Below are 25,432 nucleotides of genomic sequence, written 5' to 3'. Positions count from 1 at the left end.
GGTTGGAAGAAAGGGGAGCGTGGCCTGTGGGGGTCTCATTCCCTTCAGCCACAACACCTTCACTTTTTCTCTAAAATTCCTAATTACGAAATCAACACTGCGTTTTAGAACTAGAAGAGGCATCCATAAATGCACTCAGAAAGTGGGATAAATCTCTTTGCAAAATATTCCCCTCAATTCCCCTCCCCAATCAGCTAAGTCCCTCTGCAGCTCATTCTCCCTACTTAACAGTATATCGGAGCCATTTTCCAAGGTCGATGAATGTCTATTGTAGTCACACCATTATGGCTCCATCATTTTCCATAGTATAAATGCACTGCTATTTTTTTTTTCAAACACTCCTCTTTGGACAGACACCTTGTTGGATATCCATTACGATGTTAAATGCACATCCTTGCTGACCCAGCAACCTCACTTTTGAGAATCAATACAACAGAAATAAAGCACTAGTTTGTACGTATGGCTGCACATACGAGGATACGTACTTAGCACACATTGCTTCCGGTATCTTGAAACTGGAAATAACCTAAATGCCCAGCAGTCTCCCCTGATCTGTGCTGTTTATATCATTTTGTTGGGGGAGTGGGAAAATGGCAACTGCAAAAGCAGTTTCTAGAAACCACCACTCAAGCCCAGGTGAGACTGGGACTTTTAGGTTCCTTCCGACAGTGAAATTATAGATAGGGGCATTTTATTTGGGGAATCAGGGGAGGCAGGGAGGAAAAGTAAAATGTGCATATCAAGGTCACATTGCTACAATAGAAGTGGGTCATTGTTACTCACGGGGACAGCAAATCTGAAGCTTCAGCAAGCCCACGTTCAGGTTCTGCTCCAATCCAGAGACTCTCAGACTGCAATGTAGGTAAGGCTCACCTGGGACTCTTGTCAGACTGCAGGTTGATTCAGGTGCCTGGGGTGGAGCCTGCGCTGTTACATCTCTCACAGGTGATGCAGCTGCTGCTGGTTCATGGACCGCACTTTGAGTTCTAAGGATCTCATCCATTCACATCTGCTGTCTGAACTGAATTTTCCTCCTTGGTCAAATACCATGGTTAATGAAGGTGACTGGGCATCTGAGTTTTCCCAGAACTGTACCAGTTTTTCCACGGAAACCCCTGAGTCCCAGGAAACCAGGACGGTTGGGTTAGATTGGGGTCAGATACTCAGAGGCCTGAAAAGTAATATAAATGGGTGAAGAGGGCCGGTTGGAGACTTTGGCAAACAGGGGAGTTTAAACACCCAGTCTATCAGGCTCCACCCAACTTCTCCAACTTACAACTTGGTCCAGATGACCCCTCAGACTCTATCCAGTCAAGAAATTCTGTAACAGATTTTTCTGATGGCAGCTGTAAATGCCCATAGGTGATAGGTCACAATGAAAATGCTAGAAATTAGAAATTATTAATTTATTGGATAATATCATCTGATCATATTATTACTAGAGGCCCCATGCATGAAATTCATGCAAGGGTAGGCCTTCCTTCCCCTAGCTGCCAGCACCGGCTTCCGCTGTCACCCGGGACCCGGGCTTCCCTCGCAGCCCTGGCTTCATCCGGAGGGTTGTCTGGAAAGACACCCAGAAGGACGTCTGGTCTAATTAGCATATTATGCTTTTATTATTATAGATATAATGTTAGATAATATCAAATTTATTACATAATATTAGAAATACTTATTAGTTAATATTAGAAAATATTACACTGCCCAGAAAAGAGATTAAAAGGTTTAAAGAGAGGGCGGGAAAAGAGTCTACCCATGTACTCAGGAACTGATGTGGCTGCCAGCCTCCGAGATAAGCCCAAATAATCCTCGCCTCCTCGTATTCACATCCTCGTGTGGCTCTCCTTTACACTAGCGAGTGTAACCTGTGTAATCAATAGGATGTTGTGGGAATGATGGCGAACAACTCCAAGGCCAGGTCATAAAAGAAATTGAGGCCCTGGCCGGTGTGGCTCAGTTGGTTGAGCACTGTCCCAAGCACCAAGAGATCAGGGTTCAATTCCCAGTCAGGGCACATGCCTGGGTTGCCGGCTCCAGCTCCAGTAAGGGGTGTGCAGGGGGCAGCCGATTAATCTTTCTCTCTCTCACCGGTGTCCCTCTCTCTCTCTCTTCCTCTCTCTCTCTCTCAATCAATAAAAGCATATTTTTTAAAAAGGAAGCAAAGAAATTGAAGCCTCTGTCTTACTGGTTTTGCAAATCACCTGCTCTCGGGGAAGCCAGTTGCCATGTTGTGAGGACACCCAAGCAGTCCTATGAAGAGATTTCTCTAGCAAGGTCCTGAGGCCTCCAGCCAACAGCTGAGTGAGGGAGCCAGCCTGGAAGTGGATCCTAGCTTCAGTCAAGCCTTCAGATGATGCAGCCCCAGCCACCATCCTGACTGCAACCTGATGAGAGACTCTGAGAAGGAACCACCCAGTGAAGCCACCCTCAGTCACGCATTCTGGAAACGCCCCAATGATCAAAGACCCAAGAAGTTGACAGCCAGCAGGCCACAAACAAGTGTGGTGGTGGTGTGTTTTTTTTTTGGCTGGGTAATTTTTTAAAAAGTGAATTAGTTTAGAAAACAGGATATTTCCATGCAAATCTGAATTTTCAGCATCTTCTAAGCATTGGTAGGGCTTTCATTCTACAGGTTAAGGATAGGCAGGGGCCAACCAGCACCTGCCCCTTCAGAAGGGACTGGTTCGCCCTGCATTAGCACACTCAGCTTTGTATCAAATCCTGTGGCGTCGCCGAAACCGGTTTGGCTCAGTGGACAGAGCGTCGGCCTGCGGACTGAAAGGTCCCGGGTTCGATTCCGGTCAAGGGCATGTACCTTGGTTGCGGGCCCATCCCCAGTGGGGGGTGTGCAGGAGGCAGCTGATCGATGTTTCTCTCTCATCGATGTTTCTAACTCTCTGTCCCTCTCCCTTCCTATCTGTAAAAAATCAATAAAATATATATATTTTTTTAATATATTTTAATATATTTTTAATATATTTTATTGAATTTTTACAGAGAGGAAGGGAAAGGGACAGAGAGTTAGAAACATCGATGAGAGAGAAACATCGATCAGCTGCCTCCTTCACACCCCCCACTGGGGATGGGCCCGCAACCAAGGTACATGCCCTTGACCGGAATCGAACCTGGGACCCTTGAGTCCGCAGGCCGACGCTCTGTCCGCTGAGCCAAACCGGTTAGGGCAAAATATATATATTTTTTAAAATCCTGTGGCGGGCCACACAACTCACAGGCACAGTGGGGAGCAAGAACCTGGAAGCAATCTGGTCTCAAATAATCTGCTCACCTGCCCACATTCTCCTGACACGTATATAAGTAAACAATATAGTGGGTGGTTGTTTTTTTCAATTAAGGGCTAATCCTACAATGTATTGGACACCAGACAGCCAGTCCCGATGATTCTCCATTGTGATCTTAAATTTCTCTGAGCCTCAGATTTCTCAGGTGTAAACCACAGGGTGTTGGTGATCTCTCTTCTAGTTCTAAAAGTCCGTGATTAATTGACACAAAACAAACTTTCCATTTCAGAATACAGAATCCCTCCTCTATCATTAAATAAGTCACTGTTACACTGGACTGGACTTAATAAATCAGTCAATGTGTTTAGTCAAATATCTATTATAAGCAAAACACCTTGTACTCTTTTGAAATGTATTTGAGTTAAGTGACCCCATCGGTGTCTTCAGGTAAAAATCTTGAAGCATCTATGGTCAGAAATGAGAACAGATTTCTAACCTCTCCATGGAGCAGCGAGGGGGTGGGCAGTGGTGAGAAACCGTACAGTGTGGCTCAGCTTCTGTGTTGTGGGTAGGTGGTTATGAATATTGCAACATGATAACTCTCACCCAGAAAACCCACCGCGTAATCCAGGGCTAAGTTTCCACCCTGCCCCAGGGTTCTAACTCAAGTTGACTCTACTTCAAACGAAGGAAATCTTGTTTGGCCAAATACCCATGGAGCATTGGTTTCAGGAATGTGACATGCTGTTAAACCACAGCCGTGTAAGCTTGCGGCCACTGAGATTTTCCAAGGGTGAAAGTTTCACTTTTCAAAGAAAAATATGGCACCACAAAGCTGGAGACACATAAGCTGAATGGTGTGGCTCAGCCCAGGACTCTTTCTCTCTCAAAGAACACCTACTATGTGTGTGTCTGTCCGGGGAGAAGGCAGGGAGGCATGTGAGAATAGGCTGTTACAAGATTCCAATGATGAGATACAGTTCCTGCCTTTGAGTCTTTTCAGGAGGCGGAGAGAAAGGATGGTCGGGATACATCCAGTGTCAACCTGTGGCATCTCAGAGACATGGGAGCAGGAGCACTGGGAATGTTGCCAGGTGTTACCCCAGAAGCCAGGTCAAGTGGATGGTCAGTATGGCCCAGCTGGGGCGGGGGGGTGGGGGGGGGTAGAGTGATGCTGGAGCAGATGCTGAAGCTGGAAGCCCCAGGGCACCAGGCAGGGAGAGGTTCCCTAGCAATCAACACAGGGACTCGGCGTCTGAGGTCATGGGTCAGGCCCCTGGGCTCTCACCACACATCTGCCTGGCAGGTTTGGCAGAATGATCACCAAGAACTGCTGAACGCCGCTGCCCAAAGAGGATATGGGAATGTCCTGTCGCCCTAGATTGGAGTTAATTAGCATTTCAACGTAAAGGAGGTATGTGAGGGACTGAATTCATACAGAATCAGCTCTCAGAGAATCACAATAATCATCCCAACCCAGCTCTCCCTCCGTGTCAGAGTCCCTGCGGCGGCTTAGTTATCCAGCTCCTGTTCGGATGCGCCAGCAACAGGGAGCTTGCTCTCTCACAGATAGCTGTGCCATCACCGAAGGGCTCCAGTTTTTCTTTTCTTTTTTTTTTTTTTTAAATATATTTGATTGATTTTTTACAGAGAGGAAGGGAGAGAGATAGAGAGTTAGAAACATCGATGAGAGAGAAACATCGATTCAGCTGCCTCCTGCACACTCCCCACTGGGGATGTGCCCTCAACCCAGATACATGCCTTGACCGGAATCAAACCTGGGACCTTTCAGTCCGCAGGCCGACGCTCTATCCACTGAGCCAAACCGGTTTCGGCTCAGTTTTTCTTTACATGGTGCTCACATCTCCTTCTTCTCACTGACCCTCCTAAGTGCGTGCTCTGTCCTTCAGAACAGGCCCGAACCCAGATTTTCTGCAACAGCCCTTGATTTGAAGGTGGGGCCACAAAAATACCCCTAAGCCCCCCTAATTCTTCACACCATGTTTGGGGGGATGACTCCTCGACCTGGTTAAGGTCATCTGAACACTGACTAGTGTGCTCATGTCCTTTGAAAAACATGCTTCCCGCCTCCCCCACACCAAGAGCCATCTTCCAAGGGCAGTGAGAGCCGCACAGGTCAGAGCATGGACAGAATGTGGGCAACACTGGACACAGGAGCCAGCTGACTCAGAGCCCCAGTGGACGGGGCTGAATGATGATCCAGATCAGCGTTTCTCCCGATCCTGTGGGTTGAGACCCCTTTGCGTGTCGAACGACCCTTTTACAGGGGTCACCTAAGACCATCAGAAAACACATATATAATTACATATTGTTTTTGTGATTAATCACTATGCTTTAATTATGTTCCATTTGTAACAATGAAAATACATCCTGCATATCAGATATTTACTTATGATTCATAACAGTAGCAAAATTACAGTTATGAAGTAGCAAAAAAAATAATTTTATGGTTGGGGGTCACCACAACATGAGGAACTGTATTAAAGGGTCGCAGCATTAGGAAGGTTGAGAACCACTGATCCAGATCCACCCAGCCTGGGGGTGACCCTCCCAGAGAAGCCAGGCAGCCTTGAGCAGACCTGAGGCTGAGTATTTGTTAAGCCCTAAGTGACTTGTAGCTTCTCACTGTCTGGGGTAAACGCAGGACCCTGGGCCAGAGTCTGTGGAAGTCGGATTTCACGGACACTGGTGGGGAAAACCACTGGGACCTGCACTTGGCATAGAAGGGAGAAGCCCGCCCCCTTGTGGACCTCTGGAGGGTGGCAAGGTACGAAAAGCACCCTGAAACCTCTCAGGAGGTTAGAGATCTGGGGGAGTAGCCACTCCCTGTCGCTGCTCCCATTTCACCAGTTGCCTCTGGTGGCCTGTAAGAGAATTGATCTGGCTGTCACAGGGCAGGGGCCTGGTGCCAGGGGATATGAAGGGAAGTTAGGTGGTGTAGTTGTCCGCAACAGAAAGTTGGAAAGAAATGAGGCAGGTGTTATTAGCCGTTGAGAAAAAGGAAGGGTGGATGGGTGGGGAAGCAGCAGGAGGCCTGTCCTTGCTCTGCCACTCCCTGGTGGCCCCAGGCAAATCACAGTCCTTCTCTGGGCCCCCAAGGGCTCCGTGAGGTGAAGACTGCAATCCCTCTGAATGAAAAGTATAGACCCAGCTGAAGGCTTTCACAGGCCAGCCTGGACAATGGTCCGTCATTGGTGGCACCACACCCCTGATTGCAGATGAGGGGATGAGAGGTGGCCAGCGCACAGGGCATGTGTGAAGGGGAGGCAGAGGGAACCAACCTCACCAGCGTGGCCGATCCACCCGTCCCTGCCATGTGCCCTTCCATCGTGTGCCATACCCCTGGGAGCTCCAGAGACATTTTCCACAGTGGTCTCCCCGCCTCCCGCAACTTTGGCCAAGCCTACCTCTAGCACCATGCCCTCTTCCCAAAACACTTCTCCATGGGGTGGAGGTGCCTGTGCCATTAAACATGCTTGCCCCAGATAGATGTGACCCAGGCCCATTTAATACACAATACAACAGCCCACCAGCATTGATTCTGGCACACTCTCAACTGCCTTGACTCAGCACTAAGCACATTAACACAGATTATATTTTTAACGTATTTTCAAGGTGAATTCTGCAACACTCTGTAATCAATGAGTGTAATTGGGCTTAATGTAGCCCTGAGAAATGCAAGCGAGAGCACTTTCCTCAAAGCTCTCCAGATAAAAAATAAAGCTGGATTTTAAAAATTGAATTATATGCTAAAATGGTTCAAATTTCTTTCTACTCTCTGCTCTAAAGAGACAGGCGGTCATGGAGTCACCAAAAACGTTTTGAAAGGCTAACTGTATTCTGGCAACATAAAAAGTATTGAAGCCCTTAACAACTGGCCTTGTATAAATTATCTGAGATAATGTCCTCCAGCCACTGTGCTCCTGGCTGGAATGATCCACGGTGACTGCTGTCGGGGGAGGGGTCACCTCTAGCACAGCACAGTCTCTCCTTTTTGAATAAAGGTATTATAAGGTTATTGTGGGCACTATAAGTTATGTAAACACCCCTTAAAAATCAAAGGGTTCCAACAATAAGTACAATAGAAGTTCTACCTAAAACACTAAAGTCAGGTAGAACATGTAACTCTAATTGTAGACAGACCCTTTTCAAACACCTATTTGGACCACCCAGTTTCTGTAGCATTGCCAAATCCTAAAATTGCAATGAAAACTTTAAAGTCCAAAACCTACAAGCCATCAGGGGTTCAGTAAGCAGAATGTGCCATTTCAAAACGGAAAATGTGCTTGCATAAGCAAGTCACCGGGGCTAACCTTTCTGGATGGAGTCTGGCCTTCAGCTCAGAACATGGCTATGCCAGGGTCAGAAATGTGACAAAACTGTGCTTTCACGGGGGTTAGCCAAGGTTCACAGGGTCATGACTGGGCCATTTTATCAGTCATGTCAGGCTCACACCCTATTGCCCAGCATAGATAAAAACTTTATCTGTCAGTTTGCTAAATCTGCTCCTCCTGCCGTACTTGCAATAAAGGAAACCTGGACTCACTTATCTGAACCAGAGACTGGCCTTTCCCAATACGGCTTTTATGGCAACTTCTGAGTAAAGGAAACACACCGGTGATTTTTGGTCTCACTTTAGTCAGTAACTGGAGTGACTGGCTTTGTCTCACCTAAAACCTTGACTTCAGGAACCAGTTGTAGTGATGTGTGACAACATGGAAACGTTATTAAACATAGAGTTTATGGCCGAAGGTGTTATATTGGAATATGGTTGTTCTCAAAAGTGTTATCTTTTCAAAGTCATCTTTCTCTAAAGTAAAACAACCCCCCCCCAAATCTAAAATTAACTTTGATAGAAAGGGAAAGTTACCTTTAGACTAACACACGCAGCCACATAAATATTTTCTAATAACTGTTAAAAGAAAAAACAGCTTAACGTGTCTTCCTCACAGAAAGCAGATATGCACAGATGACAACTAATGCCATGTGTGTAGACATTTAGAAATCTGGTTAAATATAATACCTACAAATATTAAACCCGTGAGTTGTCCCGCACAAGAATCTTAACTACAAGACAAGCACCTTCAAATTTTACTTTATTTGGAAACGATACAAAATTCATTATTTTAATATTTAAAGACTGTGGTACTGTAGTAGAGACACATAAATATTATAATATACATTTAGAAATTAAATAGAATCAACATGACACTATGTAAAAACTCATAGGTACATTTCCAGTAAGTCCGAGGCCTAGGCATTCCCACCATCAGATTTCCCCCTGGAAACGGGTGAACCTTGCAGGGAGATTGTCCACAGGGTACACGGTGGGACAGGTTTTCATTGTAGGAGGTCCGTTGAGAAGCCTCCAGTCACAATGCCTGGCCAGCTCCACTATAAATATTTTGAGAAGAATTTTTGCAAACTCCTTCCCTACACAGCTCCTAAGGCCTCCTCCGAATGGAATGAAGCTAAACCTGGATGCATCCTCAGGGTGTGGCAGCATAAATCGGTCAGGATTAAATTCCTCCTTGTTGGTGAAGATGTCTGCCACATCGTGCGTATCACAGATACTGTAGATAACATTCCAGCCCTTGGGAATCTGGTATCCCTGCAAAAGATGAAGAAGTCCTGAAGGCTGGCAAACTGAAATCAAACTTTCAACAACAAGAAGTTATCACCGATATCTGGGAAAGAGTTATGAGTTAAAAGGAAAGGTGGGAGGGAAAGACAGGCAGACAGACATTCAGGTTGCTGAAATGTGTCCACTTGGGGCAGGACACTGTTATCAAAAGCATGAAGGAATTTAAGCCCAAGCGCAGGGAAGCAAGGGGAGATGTAAAACCACAACAAAAGGGGAGGAGAGAACTTTTAACTTACATTTAATTCAAAAGTCTTAAGGGCAACCCGAAACCCCCCTGGAACTGGGGGATTCAGTCGAAGGGTCTCTTTAATAACACACCCAATGTATTTAAGCTGTTCCAAAGTTTCTATGTCCAACTTGTTGTCTTGATTGCTCTTGCAAAGTAAATCCTATCAAAACAGTCATGCAGAGGTGAACGGTTATTTTCTGCTCCAATAAAATCAGCTCAACAGACGTAAACAGGGCTTAAGTGGAGACTAGACCCCAAGGGTCCCCTGATGGGAAAGGGGAGGGGGAAACACTGAGCAGCTAGTGACCATTTGCCACCAGCCCAAATCCACTATCTATTTACAATTCCAAGAGAATGTTGCTCACCAGTTAGAACCACCAAGCTTCTTCCCCACCCCCATCACCACCACCTGCTGCTACCTACCTAGAAGTCCCCTAATTCATGCCCTTGAACACACAAATCCAAGGAAGTGGAACCTATCTGAAAATCTCCCAGGTTCTGCCAGAGGTGGCGATAGGGTAGGAACAGAAGGTCAAATCCTGCCTGAGCGGGATCAGAGCTCAAGATTCCTCCCTTCTTATTCACAAAGAGAATTCTCCCGCCCCCCCCTTCACCCCCCACCCCTGGGACCCACACTTTACAATACGCAGCAAAGGCGGCACACTTACTTATTGGGAAGTTAGCTAGGGAGCAGCAGGGTTTCTCAAAGTAATCAGAACCCCCCCCCCCCCAACCCCTACCTTACTCTTCAGTTCCTCTCGCACTTTCTGGAGAACATGAGGGTAGAGCCCCAGGTAAGTGATCAGAGAAGTGGCTGCACTGGCGGTGGTTTCGTGTCCTCCAAAGAGCAGTTCGGTGGAAGACTGCTTTAGTGCCTGGAAGTGGAGTACGATGAACATTTGTACACGTCTGCGGCGTGTAATTGTACAGAGGGGTTAATTACTCGGAACCCAACTGAGGGTTCTAGAGGGAATCGGAGAAGGGCTAAGTTTTGCTGACAGAAAGTCAAGGAAAGCAACATTTTTTTTTGTTGTTTTAAAGAAAATGCAACGTCCTATTAGTTTAGCTGAAGCAGGAAGGCCAGTAAAATCCCACTCTACCGGGAACTCTTGCATTAAAGCCTTAATTGTATTAAACTCGCCTAAGATTCTTTATTTACATTTGGCAAATTCCAACTTTCCCTTTAACACCTGCCCTGTTCCTCTCCTACCCGGTGTCTCAATTTCCCCTATCCCATGGGGGGAGGGGGGGGGTGTGCGCCTGTGAAGGCTGCCCACTCCGGGAAGCGCTGGCCTGGGGCCCAGCGCTTTTGGGGGTCCCAGGAATCGCACTTGGAAAACCTGGAGCCCAAACTCCGCAGTGCTCCTTTCGAAGCTGCCACTCGCCTGCATGTCCAGCCTCTCTCCCCGCTCCCACGAGTGCTCGATCAACAGCTGCAGCGCATCTTTGTAGCCTGCGCCAGCCTCGGCCGCCCGCAGCCCGCAGATCTTGGCGCGAATGTTCTCCTCGATGCGCGCGTGGATGAGGTTCCGCGCCTTCATGCCCTGAGCGCAGAGAGCGCACCGCGGTGAGCTAGGCCGGGCACCCGCGCCCCCACCCCCTAGCTCCGCACCCTGCGTGCCGCCATTACCCGGTACAGCCCGCTGAAGGGCACGTCGATGGGCAACGAGAAGAGATTGCGGGTCATTTCCTCGAAGGCCTCCACGAGCTGCTGCTCGGCGTCCCCGCCGCTGGCCAGTCGGGACTCGCAGCCCAGCAGAATGCGCATGGCGATGCGGAACATTAGGCGCTTCACCTGGGGGTAGACCAGGAGGCCCCGCTCGCCGCAGCTCAGCCATTGCTCCAAGCAGTTGCCCACTTCTTCGGCGATCACCGGCACGTAGCACTGGAGCGCCTCCCGACTGAAGGCCTGCATAATTACCTGAGCCCCAAGGAGGGGAGAGTGTTAAAACCCGGTCCCATTCCTCTCATCTTCCGGGGACCCCTTCCAGACACCCCAGCTCCGCCAGACCCGAGGCACTTCCTGGCTGTGAAAGCTAAACTGGGCTGGAGAGGGTCCTAGCCGACGCCTCCTGCAGCTAGCGTTCGCCCAGCATCTCTCTGCAGGAGCCCCTCCGGCGACTGGGGTCCCCTTTCCAGTCCAGGAGCCTTCACCTCGACCCTCACCTTCTTGCGCTGCTTGTGCGAGGAGTCGTGCAGGTTGGAAAGGCAGCCGGAGCCCAGGATGGTGCGCACCGACGCGGGCCAGTGGACCGACACCAGCCGGTGCTCCCCGAGCAAGATGCGCCGCACGTTGTCGGCACCCATCACCCGCACCGTGGGCCGCCCAAACAGATGCGTCTTGTAGATGAAGCCGTATTTCCTGCGCTTCATCTGCAGGAACTTCCTTCGCTGCGAAAGGAAAGCGGTGGAGAGGCGGGCGTGAGGGGGCGCCGGGGAGCTCCGCGCCTCGGGCTCACCCCGATCCCAGCCGTAGTCACGTCCTCCCGTGCGCGCTTGCCCGGGCTTCAGTGGCAGAGAATCGCCCTGTCCCGCCCCAAGCTCCCTTACCTGTAGCACCATCTGCAATGTTTCCCCAAAGAAGGGAAAGCCCATGGTTCCGGGGGGCAAAGGGAGGGCGCAGCTGCGGTCGCGGCTGCTCACGCAGTACAGGTCCCAGAGCTTGATCGCCGCCAGGAAGAGCAGCAGCGGCAGCACGAAGGTGCAGAGAGCACTGGCCAGCAGCGCCGGGAGCCCCATAGCGCGCCGCGACCGCCCGCGCCACCTGCCGCCGCCGCCAGCACTCCGAGCCCAACCACGCGCCCGCTTTATAGGCGGCCCAGGTTGCTGCCCACGTTACCTTGGTCAGACAAATTAGTTCACCCAAAGTTCATCTTTAATTGCGGATTGGGTCCCTGGCTCCTCCCCCCGCGAGGCGCTGCCCAAAATCTTTAACCGTTTGTTCCGCGCCGAGGCAGAGGCGGCGCGGTGGCTGCTACCCCCGGCGCGGGCCTCCCGGGGCGCGGACTTCGGAGCAGCCCGCCTCCCCCATCCAAGGTGTGTGGAGCTCCGAGGTGGCGACTGGGGCCGACCTGAGCTCGGGGCGCATGAACTCCAGCCCTGGGCTTCCTGGCAGTCCCTCTGGCATCCCCCCTGTCGGGTCCGTCGGGCGGTCCCAGAACAGAGCTGCCTTCCCCGATTTTCCAATTACGGGCGCCGCGTGGGCTCCCTCCCACCTGCTAGGGAAGCAAAGGGAAGTGCGTGCAGGGATCCTCAGGCTGCTTCATCCCACGGATGGGGAAACTGAGGTCCCTAAGCCGAGCAAAACGGAGGCTTCCCGACTCTTCGGAAGATCCGGCCAGGACCCCCGGGAGAGCCGCGGGGAATCAGGCACGACCGCTGGATCCCGGATCCCGGTTACCCAACCCCCTCAAGGGGATTCACGGAGGTCCCATTCAAGGGTACAAGACAGCCTCCAGGTCCCTCGGGTGCAAACCTGCACTGGTCAGCCCCACCCTAGGAGAGCGCAGGGGCTATTCCTCCCCGGACCGGCGCTCTGCGATCTGGCCACAGCCGGCCGGGTCGCGATGACCCGAGGCGTGCAGCCCCGGCTGGGCAGAGGGCAATGGGGGCTTTGGCCCCAGCAGGATAACGAGACAGAGGTGGTGAAAGGAAAGCCCAGGGGTCTGGACCCGAGGCCTGGCTCCATCTCTCGTTGCATCGCTTTGGGCAAGTCACCACACATCCCTGCGCCTGCTCCTCCTCCTTCATTTGGAGGCGATCATTCCACACCTCGGGGTAGTCTGTGAGTTTCCAAAAGGGGCTTTGAGTTGCAAATACTGTTTCCAGCTCCAGGCACGCTAGGCTACACAGGACGCCGGAGTGACCTCGGCTACCGGCTACCGTCCCTGGAGCCGTCCTTGGCTCTGCGGGCTCCTACCCTGCGTAAAGCCACCCACCGGGTGAGATGGGTACTCTGCCGGCCGCCAATGGGAGTGTTGGAATCCCAACTGGGGAGCGAGTCTGCCGGCCTTTGCCCAAATACCTCGGTACCCAGTGCTGCCGATGCCTGGAGCTCGGACCCTGCGGGAAGCGCACGTGCGAGCCCCACTTCCCACCCGGCCAAGCCGCACAGCTCCCCACTAGGCCGGGGCACACGCTCCATTGGTTTGGGAGCGGAACGCACCCAGCGGGGCCGAAAACAAAACAGAATGTCATACATTTGTTTACAACTGAACACCGGCTCTCGCACGAGCCCACCTCACGCGTTGGAAAGCGTCCCAGGGAGAGGAGAAACTTTATTCTTGAGAGCTGGGAAGTACGTGCCCCTCCCGCGGCGGTCCCCAGAGCCAGCGGAATCGGAAACCATCTGCGGACTCAGGGACCGCGCAAACCCCGCACCGCTCCAGGCCCGCGTCGCCGCGTGTTTGGAAGGAAGTGTCAGCGTTTCCCCATCACCCTACTTGGCCATTTCAGAAGCTCTAGAAAAGGGTCTCTCCCACTGTCATTTCTTCTAACGACCTGGCGACTGTCCCTGGCGCGCCAGCCAACTTCTCGACTCTGGCAGGAGCCGAGATTTCTGGAGGTAACGCTGATATCTCGGGGCCGCCCCGTTCTGAACAGTGCCTGTGGCCGGTGAGCGACGCTGGCGAGCGGGGGCGTGACCAGGGGCCCAGTCCCAATCCTCAGGCCTGACCCGCCTGTGACCCCTGCAGGCCGGACCGTGACATCCGAGTGAACTCTGCTGGGCCGCCTCGCCAAGTTCAGCGAGCTCCGGGTCACAAGATGAGCAGAGCCTTCGGGCTGGAAATTGCCAGAGGGGTAGGGGAGTGTTTTAATCTATCTGCCCATCGAGAACCGTGGGGGCGTCAGGCGGGGCGGCCATCCGGCAGAAAGGATTCAATGGGAGAGTGAAGATCATTAAACAACATCTTGAAGGGGGGAAGGGTTCAATAAATTACCAGCCCAATAGGAACTTTGATCTAGGAACCTTGCCAAGGTTTCTTGGGTGGCGGTGGGCGGGGAGGGGGGAGGGGGAGGTGGTTCGCTGGAAAACAAAATGTTTCCAAATTGTTTATAAGTCTCCCTGTGGCTCAGGGTTGGGGTGGGTGCGGGGAGTAGTTTTTGCTGGGGGAAGGGAGTCAGGTGAGGTAGGGCAGCAGAAGCACCCCTCCTTCCTCTTCTCCCTTCAACCCCTTCTTCCCATCTTTGAACATTCTGTCCTGTCTCAGGGTTCTACACCTGCTGTCCCCTCTGCCTGGGGTGCCCTCTTCCAGGTCACCACTGGCTGGTTCCTTGCAAAGTCCAATGGCCTCTCCTGAGAGAAGCCTTCCTGGCCCACCCTGATGAGTGTAGCCCACCAGGCACTCAGCATTACAGGCCTGATTTTCTCGCCAGCACTTATCACCATGGGACATATTCTTGCTCTTTGGTTTGGTAGTTTATTTCCTGTCCACTTCCTTTGTGAGCATACCCGTCCAGAAGGGCAAGGGCCATGTCTGCTCCTTTCTTGGGGGAATCTGGAGCTACTAACAACGGAGCTCAGGTATCCCGTGAAATTACTGAAAATAACGGGTTAATGGAAAATTAGAGTAAGATTGGAGCTGCCCCCTACAGGGGCTTGTAGTTAGTACAGAATCCGGAGCAGGTAAACCAGGTCTTGGCACCAGCTACACTGTCAGGGCTCCTGAGAACCCCCTGCCCCATATTTCTCTTCTCTCCCCAAATCAGAATCAACCCCCAAACCTGGTCCTCCTGCCACCTCACCCTGGTGGGGCTTCTCAGGCCCCGCCGTTGTCTCTGCAGCCTCTGAGCGCCCTGAGGGCAAGCCTCAGTCCCTCTACATTTGCTGGCTCTGGCGCCTGCGGAGCCGGCCCTGTGGTCAGCAGTGGGTGATGAATTGCCCTGAATGAGGTTATGGTGGTGTCAGCCTGACTGGGAAAGGCCCGCTGCGCTGTTGAGCTACTGGCCCTGCTCACGCCTGCTGCTTCCCCCTTTCCTCCTGGCCCAGGGATCCACCTTAAGCATAAGGTCAGGAGGGCACCAGCTTCCTTCTGGTTCACTAAGGGGTCAGCTGGGGCCGCAGCGGCAACTTTCCTGGCTCACCCATCCTGTCCAGCTTCCCCCGCCTGTCTGAAGATGAGTGGCAGATTGAGGCTGTTGGGAATGAAGACACTGGAGGCTCCTGGCTTTGGTTTAAATGCTGATAGGAACCTCTGTGTTGGAAAGGTCCAGAGAGAGTAAGTGCTTAAGCCAACCTAGGGATCACTATGAAAGGACCAAAGGGCTGAGTTCTACCTACATGGTGGCCACAGGCTCAGAAGCTGAAGGGGGGAGGAAGGGTTGGAGGGAGAGGTGTGTGTGTGTGTGTGTGTGTGTGTGTGTGTGTGTGTGTGTGCGCGCGCGCGTGTGTAAGGGATGGGGTAAAGGAAAGCACTGGTCAGCAGTCCAGAGCCCATTGCTGGCTTCTCAAGGGGTCTTTCGCCTCAGTTTCTAATCTGTAATAAAGGAGGTGGAGGTGGTTTAGTTCAATGGATAGAGCGTTGGCCTGCGAACTGAAGGGTCCCAGGTTCAATTCTGGTCAAGGGCACATGCTTGGGTTGCAGGCTTGATCCCCAGTAGGATGGAGATTGGATGCAAGAGGCAGCCAGTCAATGATTCTCTCTCATCATTGATGTTTCTATCTCTCCAAAATCAATAAAAGAATTTAAAAAAAAAAAAAAGGAGGTGGAGGTATTGACCCTGCAGCCATCTATCATGGAGCTAATTGGCAGCCCAGCTCCTGGGGCTATCCTATGCTCTGTCTGCAGTCGGCCCCAAATCCAGGCCCCTCTCTGGGTGTATGCTGGGATGGGTCATGGGGGGTGTCTTTCCTGGGTGTCCCCCACCCTCTACTCCTTACCTTTCCACAGGGAGCAGCTAGCTGCCCAGCTAAGCCCTCGCCTCCTCACTCAACTGCTGCCAGGAAACTATTTCTTGGCCTTCCTGTTTTGGGTACAAATATCCCAAACCTGAGTATGTCTCAACCTCCCGTGAAAATAATCCAGCCTTAGAGAATAGGTGTGCCTATTCCCCTTATAAATGGGAAGATTAAACAAGTTCTTGAAGAAGGAATTTTTCTTTTAAGAAGTCGCCAGCAGAATCCGGTGATGTTGAGCCGTTTAGAGCCCTGGAAACTCCCGCAGTGTGGCCATGGCTGCCTGGGGGCCTTCCGTTGGACGCCTTCTCGGTGTCTTCCCATGGCCCAACGCCAGGGATGTGCTGCCGGCGTCCCCTTCTGCCCAAGGGTCGCAGGTCCAGCCGTGCGCGCCAAGTCTCTGGCACGGTCCACAAGGCGGCCCCACGATCCAATCACCCTCCCAGGGGTGGCACAGAAAGGTGAGACCGCGCAGCTCCAATGGAAATCCGTTCCTTCCATTCCTGCTTCGGGGTCCTGGGAAGGGCTTAAGGAGCGTGGCCCCCGACCGTTCCTTCCTAAGGGCGCTGAGCGCGCAAGAGGCGCCGCCTCACCGGCCTGGGCCTTCTCCGGGGCTGTGGCGGTGGCTCGCGCTCGCCCTCCCTCAGAGTCCCGCACAGAGCCTCATTCAGTGGCCGTTTGCTGAACGAGTATAAAGGCGCACGACCTGGCACCGGGGAAGTGCAGATGGGTATCGCCAAGCCACTGACCATGTCCCACAGCGCAGCGGATCAGAGGCAGAGCCCATCTCGCGCTGCCGAATGCGGGAGCGGGTGGAAAAAGAGGCGCAGCCCGTCCACCGGGTGCACGATGGGCACGGTCTGCATGGCTGGGAAGGCAGGCGTGGCCAGTTCCCAGCGCGCCGTGCGCACCAGCTCCACCGCGAGCAGCTGGAGCACCGCCTGCGCCAGCTCCTGACCCAGGCAGCTGCGCGCACCGCCGCCGAAAGGGATGTAATGGAAGCGGCCGGATGCGCCCCGCGCCTCCTCGCCCGAGGCACCGAAGCGCTCGGGATCAAACCCCTCGGGCGGGCTGCGGTACACCGCGGCCGTCTCGTGCGTGTCCCGGATGCTATACATCACGCTCCAGCCCTTGGGGATCTGGTAGCCCTGCGGGGAGATGAGGAGACCTGCCTGACCATGAGGCACCAGGGAACTGGGCCTGAACCGACCCTCCACCCCGGTGCATCACACAGAATGTTATGTAAAAGTGTTATGTTTCAATGTTTTGTTTTTGTTTTTCTTTTTTCTTCTGACATTAGATCAGGAAACCTAAATTCTAGTCCTGTACCTACCAGCTGCCTGGGCTGGAACAACGCAATGACAGGGACCCCCATTTCTCTATCATCAGCTCAATTATAATGCTCTTCTTTGCACTGAACTAAAAACTGCCTCCCTGTCCTTCCATCCATCAGCTGCACAGTGATAATGTTCAGGCCTGGTAGTTACACTTTAAAAGGTGCACATGAGAGTTAAACTGGAGAGCCCTTAAAATGTGAGAAACAGCTTTCATAGTCCCTCTGTGCACCTCTGGCTTTTACAAGTGTCCTGCTCTTTGATATGTCTTTCTAGCATCATATGTCTGACTATCCTGCTTCCCTCGCCTGAACAGGCTCTAGCTGTCTACTAGGAGGCGCTCAGACAGGCAGGGAGAAAATCTTAAAATCGTGGAGGAGCTCTCTTTCCCCTCCCTGGGCCCTGTAGACTGGGGGATGGCTAAGACCCCTGAGCGCTGCTCACCCTGGTGGACCTGTGTTCCTCTCCCCGTTTCCCTGTGGTATTGTAGGGCACCCCGACACCTGCAGAATGAAGTCTGAGTTCCAAGATGCAGCATCCAAGATCCTTCTAATCCACTCACCTTTTGGGGGGGGGGGGCTGTCCTCTCTCAGTGGTGTGCTGTCCCCATCCTAACCCTTCACTTCTCCAGCTCAAATCCCAACCCTCCAAAATGTTTTGCTGTCATCCAGGACTAAAGATCACCCTCTTCCTCACACCACATTTGGGATGAGGTGTCTTTCGGGGCGGCCCCCTTTCTCTCCATGATAATCTCTTCCAGGGCCGAATCCCAGTCCCCATGGTGCCTGGATTCCTGGTATGCATTGACCAGGGATGTCTGCAGTTTAAAGTAAGGGTCAGGAGAGGAGGTGCCCATTCTGCCTGCAGCCTCCGGGGACTGAGCTGGGGAAAGGGAGGACGGCAGCCACAGCTGGATCCCGCAAACACCCTGTTTGGCCAGGTAGGGCTCCACTTCTGGACGCTGCCACTGTGCAGCACAGCCCTGCCCACCTGGGGTGTAGGAGCAGGAAGAGATCCAGACAGCTTCCTTCCAGAGAGTAACCGGAGGCCTAGAGTGAGGTGGAAAGTGCCCAAGGTCTTGCCGAGATGGAGCCAGGCCTAGACCTTAAACTTCTTGCCCAGCCCAAGCCAGCCTGCTCAGACCATTAGGAGATGCCAACCCACATTCCCATTGTCCTGTTCTTCCGGAAACTGGCCTTAGCAGAGCCCTGGACAGGTAACAATGATGGTTCCTTAATCTTGTGAGAGAGTCAGAGTGGTGAGGTATGGGACATTGTGTGTGGAGGGGGGATCTCTTTGTTCTCCACCCAGATCCACTGGCTAAGGGAGGGGGGGGAAGGGAGCCGGTGCTGAGCGGGGGCGTGGAGGGGAATTTTGTCAAACTTGGCTCTAATTTAGTTGACGGACCCATACAGCTACCGAAAGCAGAGTATATGGGGTCCCTAACCTGTGGCCTCGCCAGGCGCTAGGCTTGCGCTCCTTAAACGTGGATCTGGGGAAATGGAACAGAACTCAGCCCACTTCACAGGTAGGAGAGTGGCAGGTCCGAGAGGGGAAGGGTAGACCTAGCCGGCCTAATCTCGCCACCCCACCCCACCCCCCACCCGCCCCAACACCGAAGCGGCAGGGGGCGGAGCAGGGGGAGGTGTGGGCGCACTTACGTCAAGCTCGAAGGTGCGCAGTGCGGTACGGTAGCCCCCAGACACAGGCGGCAGGAGGCGCAGCACCTCCTTGACCACGCAGTCGACGTAGGGCAGACCGCCCAGCGCGGCGAGGCTGAGGTCTGGCGCGCAGCCACAGTCTGGCCAGTGCCCCGCGCCATCCCCTGCGGCCCCCGGCCCGCAGCTGCACGCCCGGCCCAGCCCCTGGGCCTCCAGCTCCTGCCGGATCTTGGCGATGGCCGCCGGGTGCTGCAGCAACAGCAGGACCAGGGATGTGCTGGCGCTGGCGGTGGTGAAGAAGGCGGCGAAGAGGAGCTCCACAGCCGACTCCTGCAAGACAGCCCGGCGGCGCTGGGTCTCCATCAGCGGGCCCCGCCCTGGCCTCGCGGCGGATGAGGTGTGAAGGGCCCAAACTGACCTTTGCGCCAAGGCCAGGGAGCTGGGATGTGCCCCTGTGGCAGCTACGTGCGAGGGTCCGGGAGTCGATCCCGTCTGCCGCTTGGGCAAGCCGCAGTAGCAACTGGCAAAGCCAGGATCTAGCCACTTGCCTTGGAGGTTCCCAGAGATAATGCCAGGAGCTGATTCCGTGCGCTGTTCTTAGTGCTTTAGGTATATTAGCTCGTCCCATTCTCCCCTTCGATCCCCTCCCCCACGTCCTGCGAGGAGGCCCAATTGCTGCCCTCGTCTGTCTTCCTGGGTTGGACCGGTCCCTGCAGCCGGCAGCCCCAGTAGTAGGACCCGGAGCCCAGTGCTCTTAGCCGTGTGGGTGCTGCCTGCGGCCCAGCTGGGGCTCCTGAGAGGGCCGCCGTGGAACTGGGGGAGGCGCCTGCAGCAGCAGCGCCAGCCTCGCGCCAAAGCTGGCCTGGAGGTGTCTTCCTCCCGCTTAGTGGAGCGTCCCAGGGAGGGACTACATCTCCTCCCGGTCTGCACTGCCCAGGAAAACAGGAGGGGCCTGTGGTTTCACACTCCAGGCCTAGCCCCCGCTGCCTGCCTTGCCCTCCCAGCTCCCTGTCTTCCTTCCTGGCAGAACCCAGTGTGCTGATACACTGATTTGTGTGATCACAAGATGAAGGTGGACTCCACCCCTCCTGCACCTCAAGGGCCAGGGCTGTGTTTTGATCACTGCTAAGTCCCCTGTCCCAGCAAAAGCCTGACACCGACGAGGTACATCGTATTTGTGGAATGAATGACTCCGTCCACGGCTCACTGTCTGCCCTGAACAAGATGGAGAGCCAGGACAGAGACCTTGCAGCCCCAACCTCTTCCCTGGTCAGGCCTAGCCTGGCTCACCTGCCCCGAATCCCAGACCAGAACGGAAGATCCTGCAGAGGCAGCGGGTTTCTTCCAGAGAAGCTGAGACACCTCCTCCCATCCCTGTCACGGCAGTGGGACCATCACTCCTTTCCACAGGCTCTCCCCGCCCCTTCACTGCCCAGAACTGGCCCTACCCTTAGGCTCCCCAGGACTCGGGGCCCACTGCTCATCTACTTCTGACACCCTGGCTCTTCCAGACTTCACAGCCGCCCAGGAGTCAGGGTGGAGATTATCGGCCCCACTTTCAGAGAAGAAACTTAAGGCTGGGCCACACTTTGAGGCTGGAGGAAAGGGGCAATTGAGCCCCAGAGAAAGGATGGGAGTTGCTTTCAGAAGGGCTGAGGTGTTTCCATTTCTAACTGTCTCCTGCTCCCCGACCTCTCCACTCTTTGTGGGGGGCTGTCAAGTATGTCCTGGGGGCCATTCCCCCACCTCCGCCGCATGCGCTGTATGGGTACATCCAATTCACACAGTGGACATACAAAACAGGTAGTAGTGTCAGGTGCCAAGGTGCCTCATGGGAAGAGAGTATTGGTTTTGGGGAAGAGGGGAGCTTCCAGGAGGATGTGGAGTTTGACCCTGAGCCCTTAGGATTTGTAGAGAAAAAGAGTGAAGAGGGTTTCGTGGTCAGGAGGACAGCGGAGGTAAAGGTAGGGAGTGACAGAGAACAGGGAGGGAAGAGGAGCTGTTTGTGTCCAGAAGAGCCTAGGACTCAAGCCTTCAAGGCTCCTACTGAGAGTGGGTAGGGCTGAGCCATGGCTGGAAGCCTGGTCTTTTCCCCTTCACCCTGAAGAGTGATTGAGGCTTAAAGTGGAGACACACCCTCTAGGACTGCAAAAGTGGAGCAGAGACCACGCCCCACCTACCTTCAGCTCCTGCACTGAGAGCTCATGGCCCAGCTCCCTAGTGCTGTGGATAATCATGGCCAGGGCATCACCTGGCTCCCCAGCCATGTCTTCACGGAGCTTCTCTGCAATGGCCTCCTCCAGGTGCCGATGTAGCTGGTCCCTTGCCCGGATGCCCTGATGGGCAGGGAGAGAGGGAGGTGGGGCAGGAAGGTTGAGGGGGCCAGGCCTGGGCACCCCCCCCCCCCCCTGCCGCAAATCTTCCCAGGGCTGCTCTGCTGAGTTCCTAATGTTAAGTGTCCTAGCTTAGTTTCATGCCTGGCACATTAGAAGGTGCTTAATAAATACTAAAAGTTTGTTCTTTTCCAATACATCATTCTCTCTTGTTTATCACAGCTCCCTTTGAGGTAAGCAAACAGTTTCTTTGGTCCTTACGGGAGGATGCTGAGGTTCAGAGGGGTCAAGCAATTGCCTAGAGTCGCACAGTGGTCAGTGCCCATTCCTGGCACAAAGGTGTGGAGGTGGAACCAGCCCATTGCCTTTCCCCTGCATGGGTAGGGACAGTGGGCACCAGTGCAGAGAGCAAGGGACAGACACCTTGATGCACCCAGAAAAGCTCTTGCTTAGAGGACACGATGGCTGTTTTAAGCATTAGCCTCTGTAAGGAGATAGGCAAGAGGGCCAGGGTGTCCCTTCAGAGTTCAGGGAGCAAGTAGAGCAAAAGCACTTGAGCGCCTGAGTTTGTAGTTAGACTAGATCAGGTTCAAATCCTGCCTCTCTGCCCCTCTACTAGCTGTGTGATCTTGGGTAAATTATTTAACCTGTCTGAGCTTCAATTTCTTCATCAACAAAACGTAACACTTTGCAGGTTGAGAGGATTAAATCAGGAAATGTATCCAAGGTGATCAGCCAGTATAATGCCCCTTTATACATAACTATTATTTTTATTCAGGTGACTGAAAACCGCTGCATTTGGCACAGGAGAAGCCCCAGCTCAGTGCGAAGGGAAAGGCGGGACGGGGCTTCCTAGCTGCTCCCTGGGCCTGGCCCTACGCTCTGAAGTCGGAAGAGGCCGCGGTTCTCTAATCCGGAAACTAGCGGGCCCGGGCCGCGGACGGGGAGCCGGCACCCACCCCTCTCCAACCCGGGCTGGCGCCGAGCTGGGCCAGGGGCGTGTCTGCGGCCCATCCGTTCCGCAGCCGTCCGGGCTTCTAAAGGGAGCTGGGAGGCCCGGCCAGGAGGCGCCGCTCTGGGGAGGGGCTGGGCCGACTGGCCCGGCGCCTGCCACCGAGTATCCAAAGGGAGGCCCCGCGGCTGCTGGGACTGGAACACGTCCCATCTAGCATGGCTCAGAGAGGGTGTGTGGCCCGCCGCGGGTCACACAGTGAGTCAGGGCAGACCGAGGGCACCACCACACCACGCTGCCTCCCCTTCCTGGGCGCACTGTGCCTCTGTCGTTCAACAGAAGTGACCTGCGGGGGCGTCTAGGGAGCCTCAAGAGGAAGGTCGGGGGCCGGGTGGCAGTACCTTGCGCAGGCCGCTGAAGGGCACGTCCAAGGGCAGTGAGAAGAGGTTCTCCACAAACTGCTCGAAGGTTCGGGACAGCTCCGCGCATTGCGCCTCGTCCAGCCGCAGCCCCAAGAGGATGCGCGCGGCCATGCGGAAGGTTAGGGCTTTGGCAGCATCGTAGACCGCCACGGGCCGGCGGGCTGCGCACCAGGAGCGCACCTCGCGCCGCAGCGCCCCCTGCAGGCGTGGCACGTAGCGCTCCAGCGCCGCGCGGCTGAACACTCGAGCCAGAACCTGTAGGGAGCGCGAGCGGTGAGCCCTGGCCGCTGTCCGGCCTCCTCTGCTCGGCAATTGCAGAGGAGCCAGAAGGCCAATTTGGGGACCTTTCTCTTCTAAGTGGCCCGGACCTACACGTGATGGCTCTTGCTCTCGCCATTCTCTAGTTCTTTTCTGATGTACAGTCGGCCTCCCCCCCTCGCCCCCCCGCATGCATCCAGGCTCCCTCCAGCTGCCACCCCCTCGAGGAAGTCGTCCCTAACTCCTCTCCAAGGCTGTTTCCAGTGCTTCTGGTATCTCAGTTACAGAAGATCGGAGATGAAAGGACCTTTAAGTCCCAGTCCTGGCCTTAAAAACCGATGTCGGAGAAGGTAAGGAACTGGTCCGAGGTCACCCACCGGGTTGGCCAGGGGTTCCGGCCAGGTTCGTGGTGTACCCCTAACAATTAGTCCGGGCCTCGCCCCACAACAGGTGCCCGAGGAACCTGCCCCTTCTCTGGTTTTGGCTCACCTTGCGCCGCTGCCGGTGTGGCTCGCCAACCGCGCCGAGCAGTGTGTGCGAGCCCAGTAGGATGTGCGCGCTCTGTGGCCACTGGCTGCGCACAATGCGGTGTTCGCCCAGCAGTATTGTGCGCACATTCTCGGCGCCGCTCACACGGATCACCGGCCTGCCCAGCAGGTGTGTCTTGAACACTGTCCCGTAGCGCTCCCGGCGGGAGCTGTGGAAGCGCGAGCCCTGCAGCAGGCGCAGCGAAGAGGGCTGGGACCGCTGGGGACCTGGCCCAGACCTCCCAACCGCCCCTGGGTAACAAATCCCTGCTTCAGGCTGGTGCATTACTTTCTAAAAAGTCTCAAATGGGTCTCGTGACTACCCTACAGGAGTTTAGATGCCCCTGCTCCCATTGGTGAAATGAGGAAAGAACTTAGAATGCGGACGGTGAAAGCCAAAAGGCTCACGGCAGAGATGCCCCCTGACTCCTGATTCTATGTTTGCAGTTCATAGATGGCATGCTCCTCAGGCTCCTTCCTAGAACCCCTCTGTTCACCCCCGAGTGTAAGTAGCGTGATGGCAGTCCTTTCGAGGGAGCAGCTGGACGAAGGCGAGGACAATGTATGCTCCGTGGGCAACGGGAAGGACAGGCTACAAACCCTGGGAGGGTCCAGTGGGAGCCAGGGGAGAAGGGGCCATATCGGGGTGTGGGGAACGCCAACTGCTCACCTGAACTAACCAGTGCAGCGTCTCGCCGAAGAAGGGCCAGCCCATAGAGCCCTTGGGCAGGGGCAGGGCGGAGGCCCGGTCCCGGCTCAGCATCCAGCGGAGGGTCCAGAGGTGCTGGGCCAGGCTGAGCAGGAGGCCGGCGCACAGCAGAGCGGTGCCAGCCGCCCCCAGCACAGACAGGCAGCTCAGACCGCAGGGGAACATGGTGAGCATGCAGGGTGCCAGGCCGCTCTGAGCTCAGGGCGCAAGAGCTGGGGAGCAGGCAGCGCGCAGTGCTCACCAGTTCTGTCCAGAAAGGTCCTGTCGCTCGGGGGCCAAGACCGAGAGCTGTAACCTCGGACAAGGATTTAGCTCTCAAAGCAGACGGGCAGTGTAAGGCGGCAGTGAGCACACGCCTTAGGGAATGTGCTTTCCCCAAGGCGCGCACACTCAGGACTTTTCCTCTCGGGATGCTCACGCCTAGCATCTGCGGGCACCTCCCACCTCCTCCCGGGGCCAGCACTCCCTCCTCTGATAGAAGCAGCAAGGGCGGTCAAAGAGGGGAGCAACTTACCGGTGTTGCCAACCTGGGCTTCAATCACCAGGGCTGTAGACCCCCGCTCCACCCCTCCCTCCCCCAGTCTGTTAACTCTTCTCGGCCCGTCCCGGACACATTTATATAGACACTGGCTCCCTCCCTACCGACTGATGCAGAAACACACGACGTGACGCGCCCATGCATATTTAAAGCGCTCTGTGCAGAGTACTGATTGGAGGCGGTGGGCTGCGGCGGGCTCGCCGGGGGCAAGGAGCAGGGCGTGGCAGCCGCAGCGGCACCGCGGAGGGACCGGCCGAAATACTCGGGCGGGGTCTTCGGTTCGAGCCAGAACTTGCCGGCGGGAGCTCGGCGGTGGGCAAACCGCACGCACTGAGCTATTGCGCGCTCTCTCTCTCTAGGGTCCGCACCCTCCAGCTTCTAAGTGCCCTTTCCGCGCCCAGTGCTCAAAGCTGAGGTCTAGGATTTCTCCCATTTGCTGTTTCCCTTTCGGGAAATTGCGGACTTCGACGTCAACCTAGGCTTCGTACGCGCCTACGAAGAAGATAGCCGGGGTCGAGATTCTCCGATATCCCCACTCCTTCCTGGTCTTTGATCTACCACTTCAGGAATCCTTCAAAAGACGGTCGGGTTTCTAGGTGGTTAGAGCCCATGCCCGCGCACCCAAGGGTCTCAGGTTAGATTCCCGGTCAAGGGCACGGACCAGGGTTTT

The 25,432-nt window shown here is 54.5% G+C and overlaps 2 protein-coding genes across 2 annotated transcripts; both read right to left on the bottom strand.

Moving 5' to 3' along the window:
- Positions 1-8,339: 8,339 nt before the first annotated feature.
- LOC132215007 (cytochrome P450 26A1) lies at positions 8,340-11,995 on the bottom strand. Its single transcript, XM_059662860.1, has 7 exons — positions 11,684-11,995; positions 11,300-11,524; positions 10,764-11,054; positions 10,519-10,677; positions 9,874-10,008; positions 9,141-9,293; positions 8,340-8,871 (listed from the first exon to the last, which is right to left on the bottom strand). The coding sequence occupies exons 1-7, from the start codon at positions 11,870-11,872 to the stop codon at positions 8,530-8,532; spliced, it is 1,494 nt and encodes a 497-aa protein (XP_059518843.1). The 5' UTR covers positions 11,873-11,995; the 3' UTR covers positions 8,340-8,529.
- Positions 11,996-16,798: 4,803 nt separating this feature from the next.
- On the bottom strand, positions 16,799-24,389 carry LOC132214546 (cytochrome P450 26C1). Its single transcript, XM_059661916.1, has 6 exons — positions 24,186-24,389; positions 23,478-23,702; positions 22,710-22,985; positions 21,204-21,359; positions 19,024-19,353; positions 16,799-17,176 (listed from the first exon to the last, which is right to left on the bottom strand). Exons 1-6 carry the CDS (start codon positions 24,387-24,389, stop codon positions 16,799-16,801), a joined length of 1,569 nt encoding a protein of 522 aa, XP_059517899.1.
- Positions 24,390-25,432: the final 1,043 nt, after the last annotated feature.

Source organism: Myotis daubentonii, chromosome 13 (genome assembly GCF_963259705.1).
Source record: "Myotis daubentonii chromosome 13, mMyoDau2.1, whole genome shotgun sequence".
Classification (NCBI taxonomy): Eukaryota; Metazoa; Chordata; class Mammalia; order Chiroptera; family Vespertilionidae; genus Myotis; species Myotis daubentonii.
This window is presented reverse-complemented; position numbering and strand designations above follow the sequence as displayed.

Coding starts and splice junctions, on each gene's coding strand:
- LOC132215007 (XM_059662860.1), bottom strand. CDS start 11,872: ATGGGGCTCCCGGCGCTGCTGGCCAGTGCTCTCTGCACCTTCGTGCTG. Junction 11,525..11,683: donor CATTGCAGATGGTGCTACAG/GTAAGGGAGCTT, acceptor TTCCTTTCGCAG/CGAAGGAAGTTCCTGCAGAT. Junction 8,872..9,140: donor TTAAGACTTTTGAATTAAAT/GTAAGTTAAAAG, acceptor CATCTTTTGCAG/GGATACCAGATTCCCAAGGG.
- LOC132214546 (XM_059661916.1), bottom strand. CDS start 24,389: ATGTTCCCCTGCGGTCTGAGCTGCCTGTCTGTGCTGGGGGCGGCTGGC. Junction 23,703..24,185: donor CGCTGCACTGGTTAGTTCAG/GTGAGCAGTTGG, acceptor CGCCTGCTGCAG/GGCTCGCGCTTCCACAGCTC. Junction 19,354..21,203: donor TCTCAGTGCAGGAGCTGAAG/GTAGGTGGGGCG, acceptor GCTGTCTTGCAG/GAGTCGGCTGTGGAGCTCCT.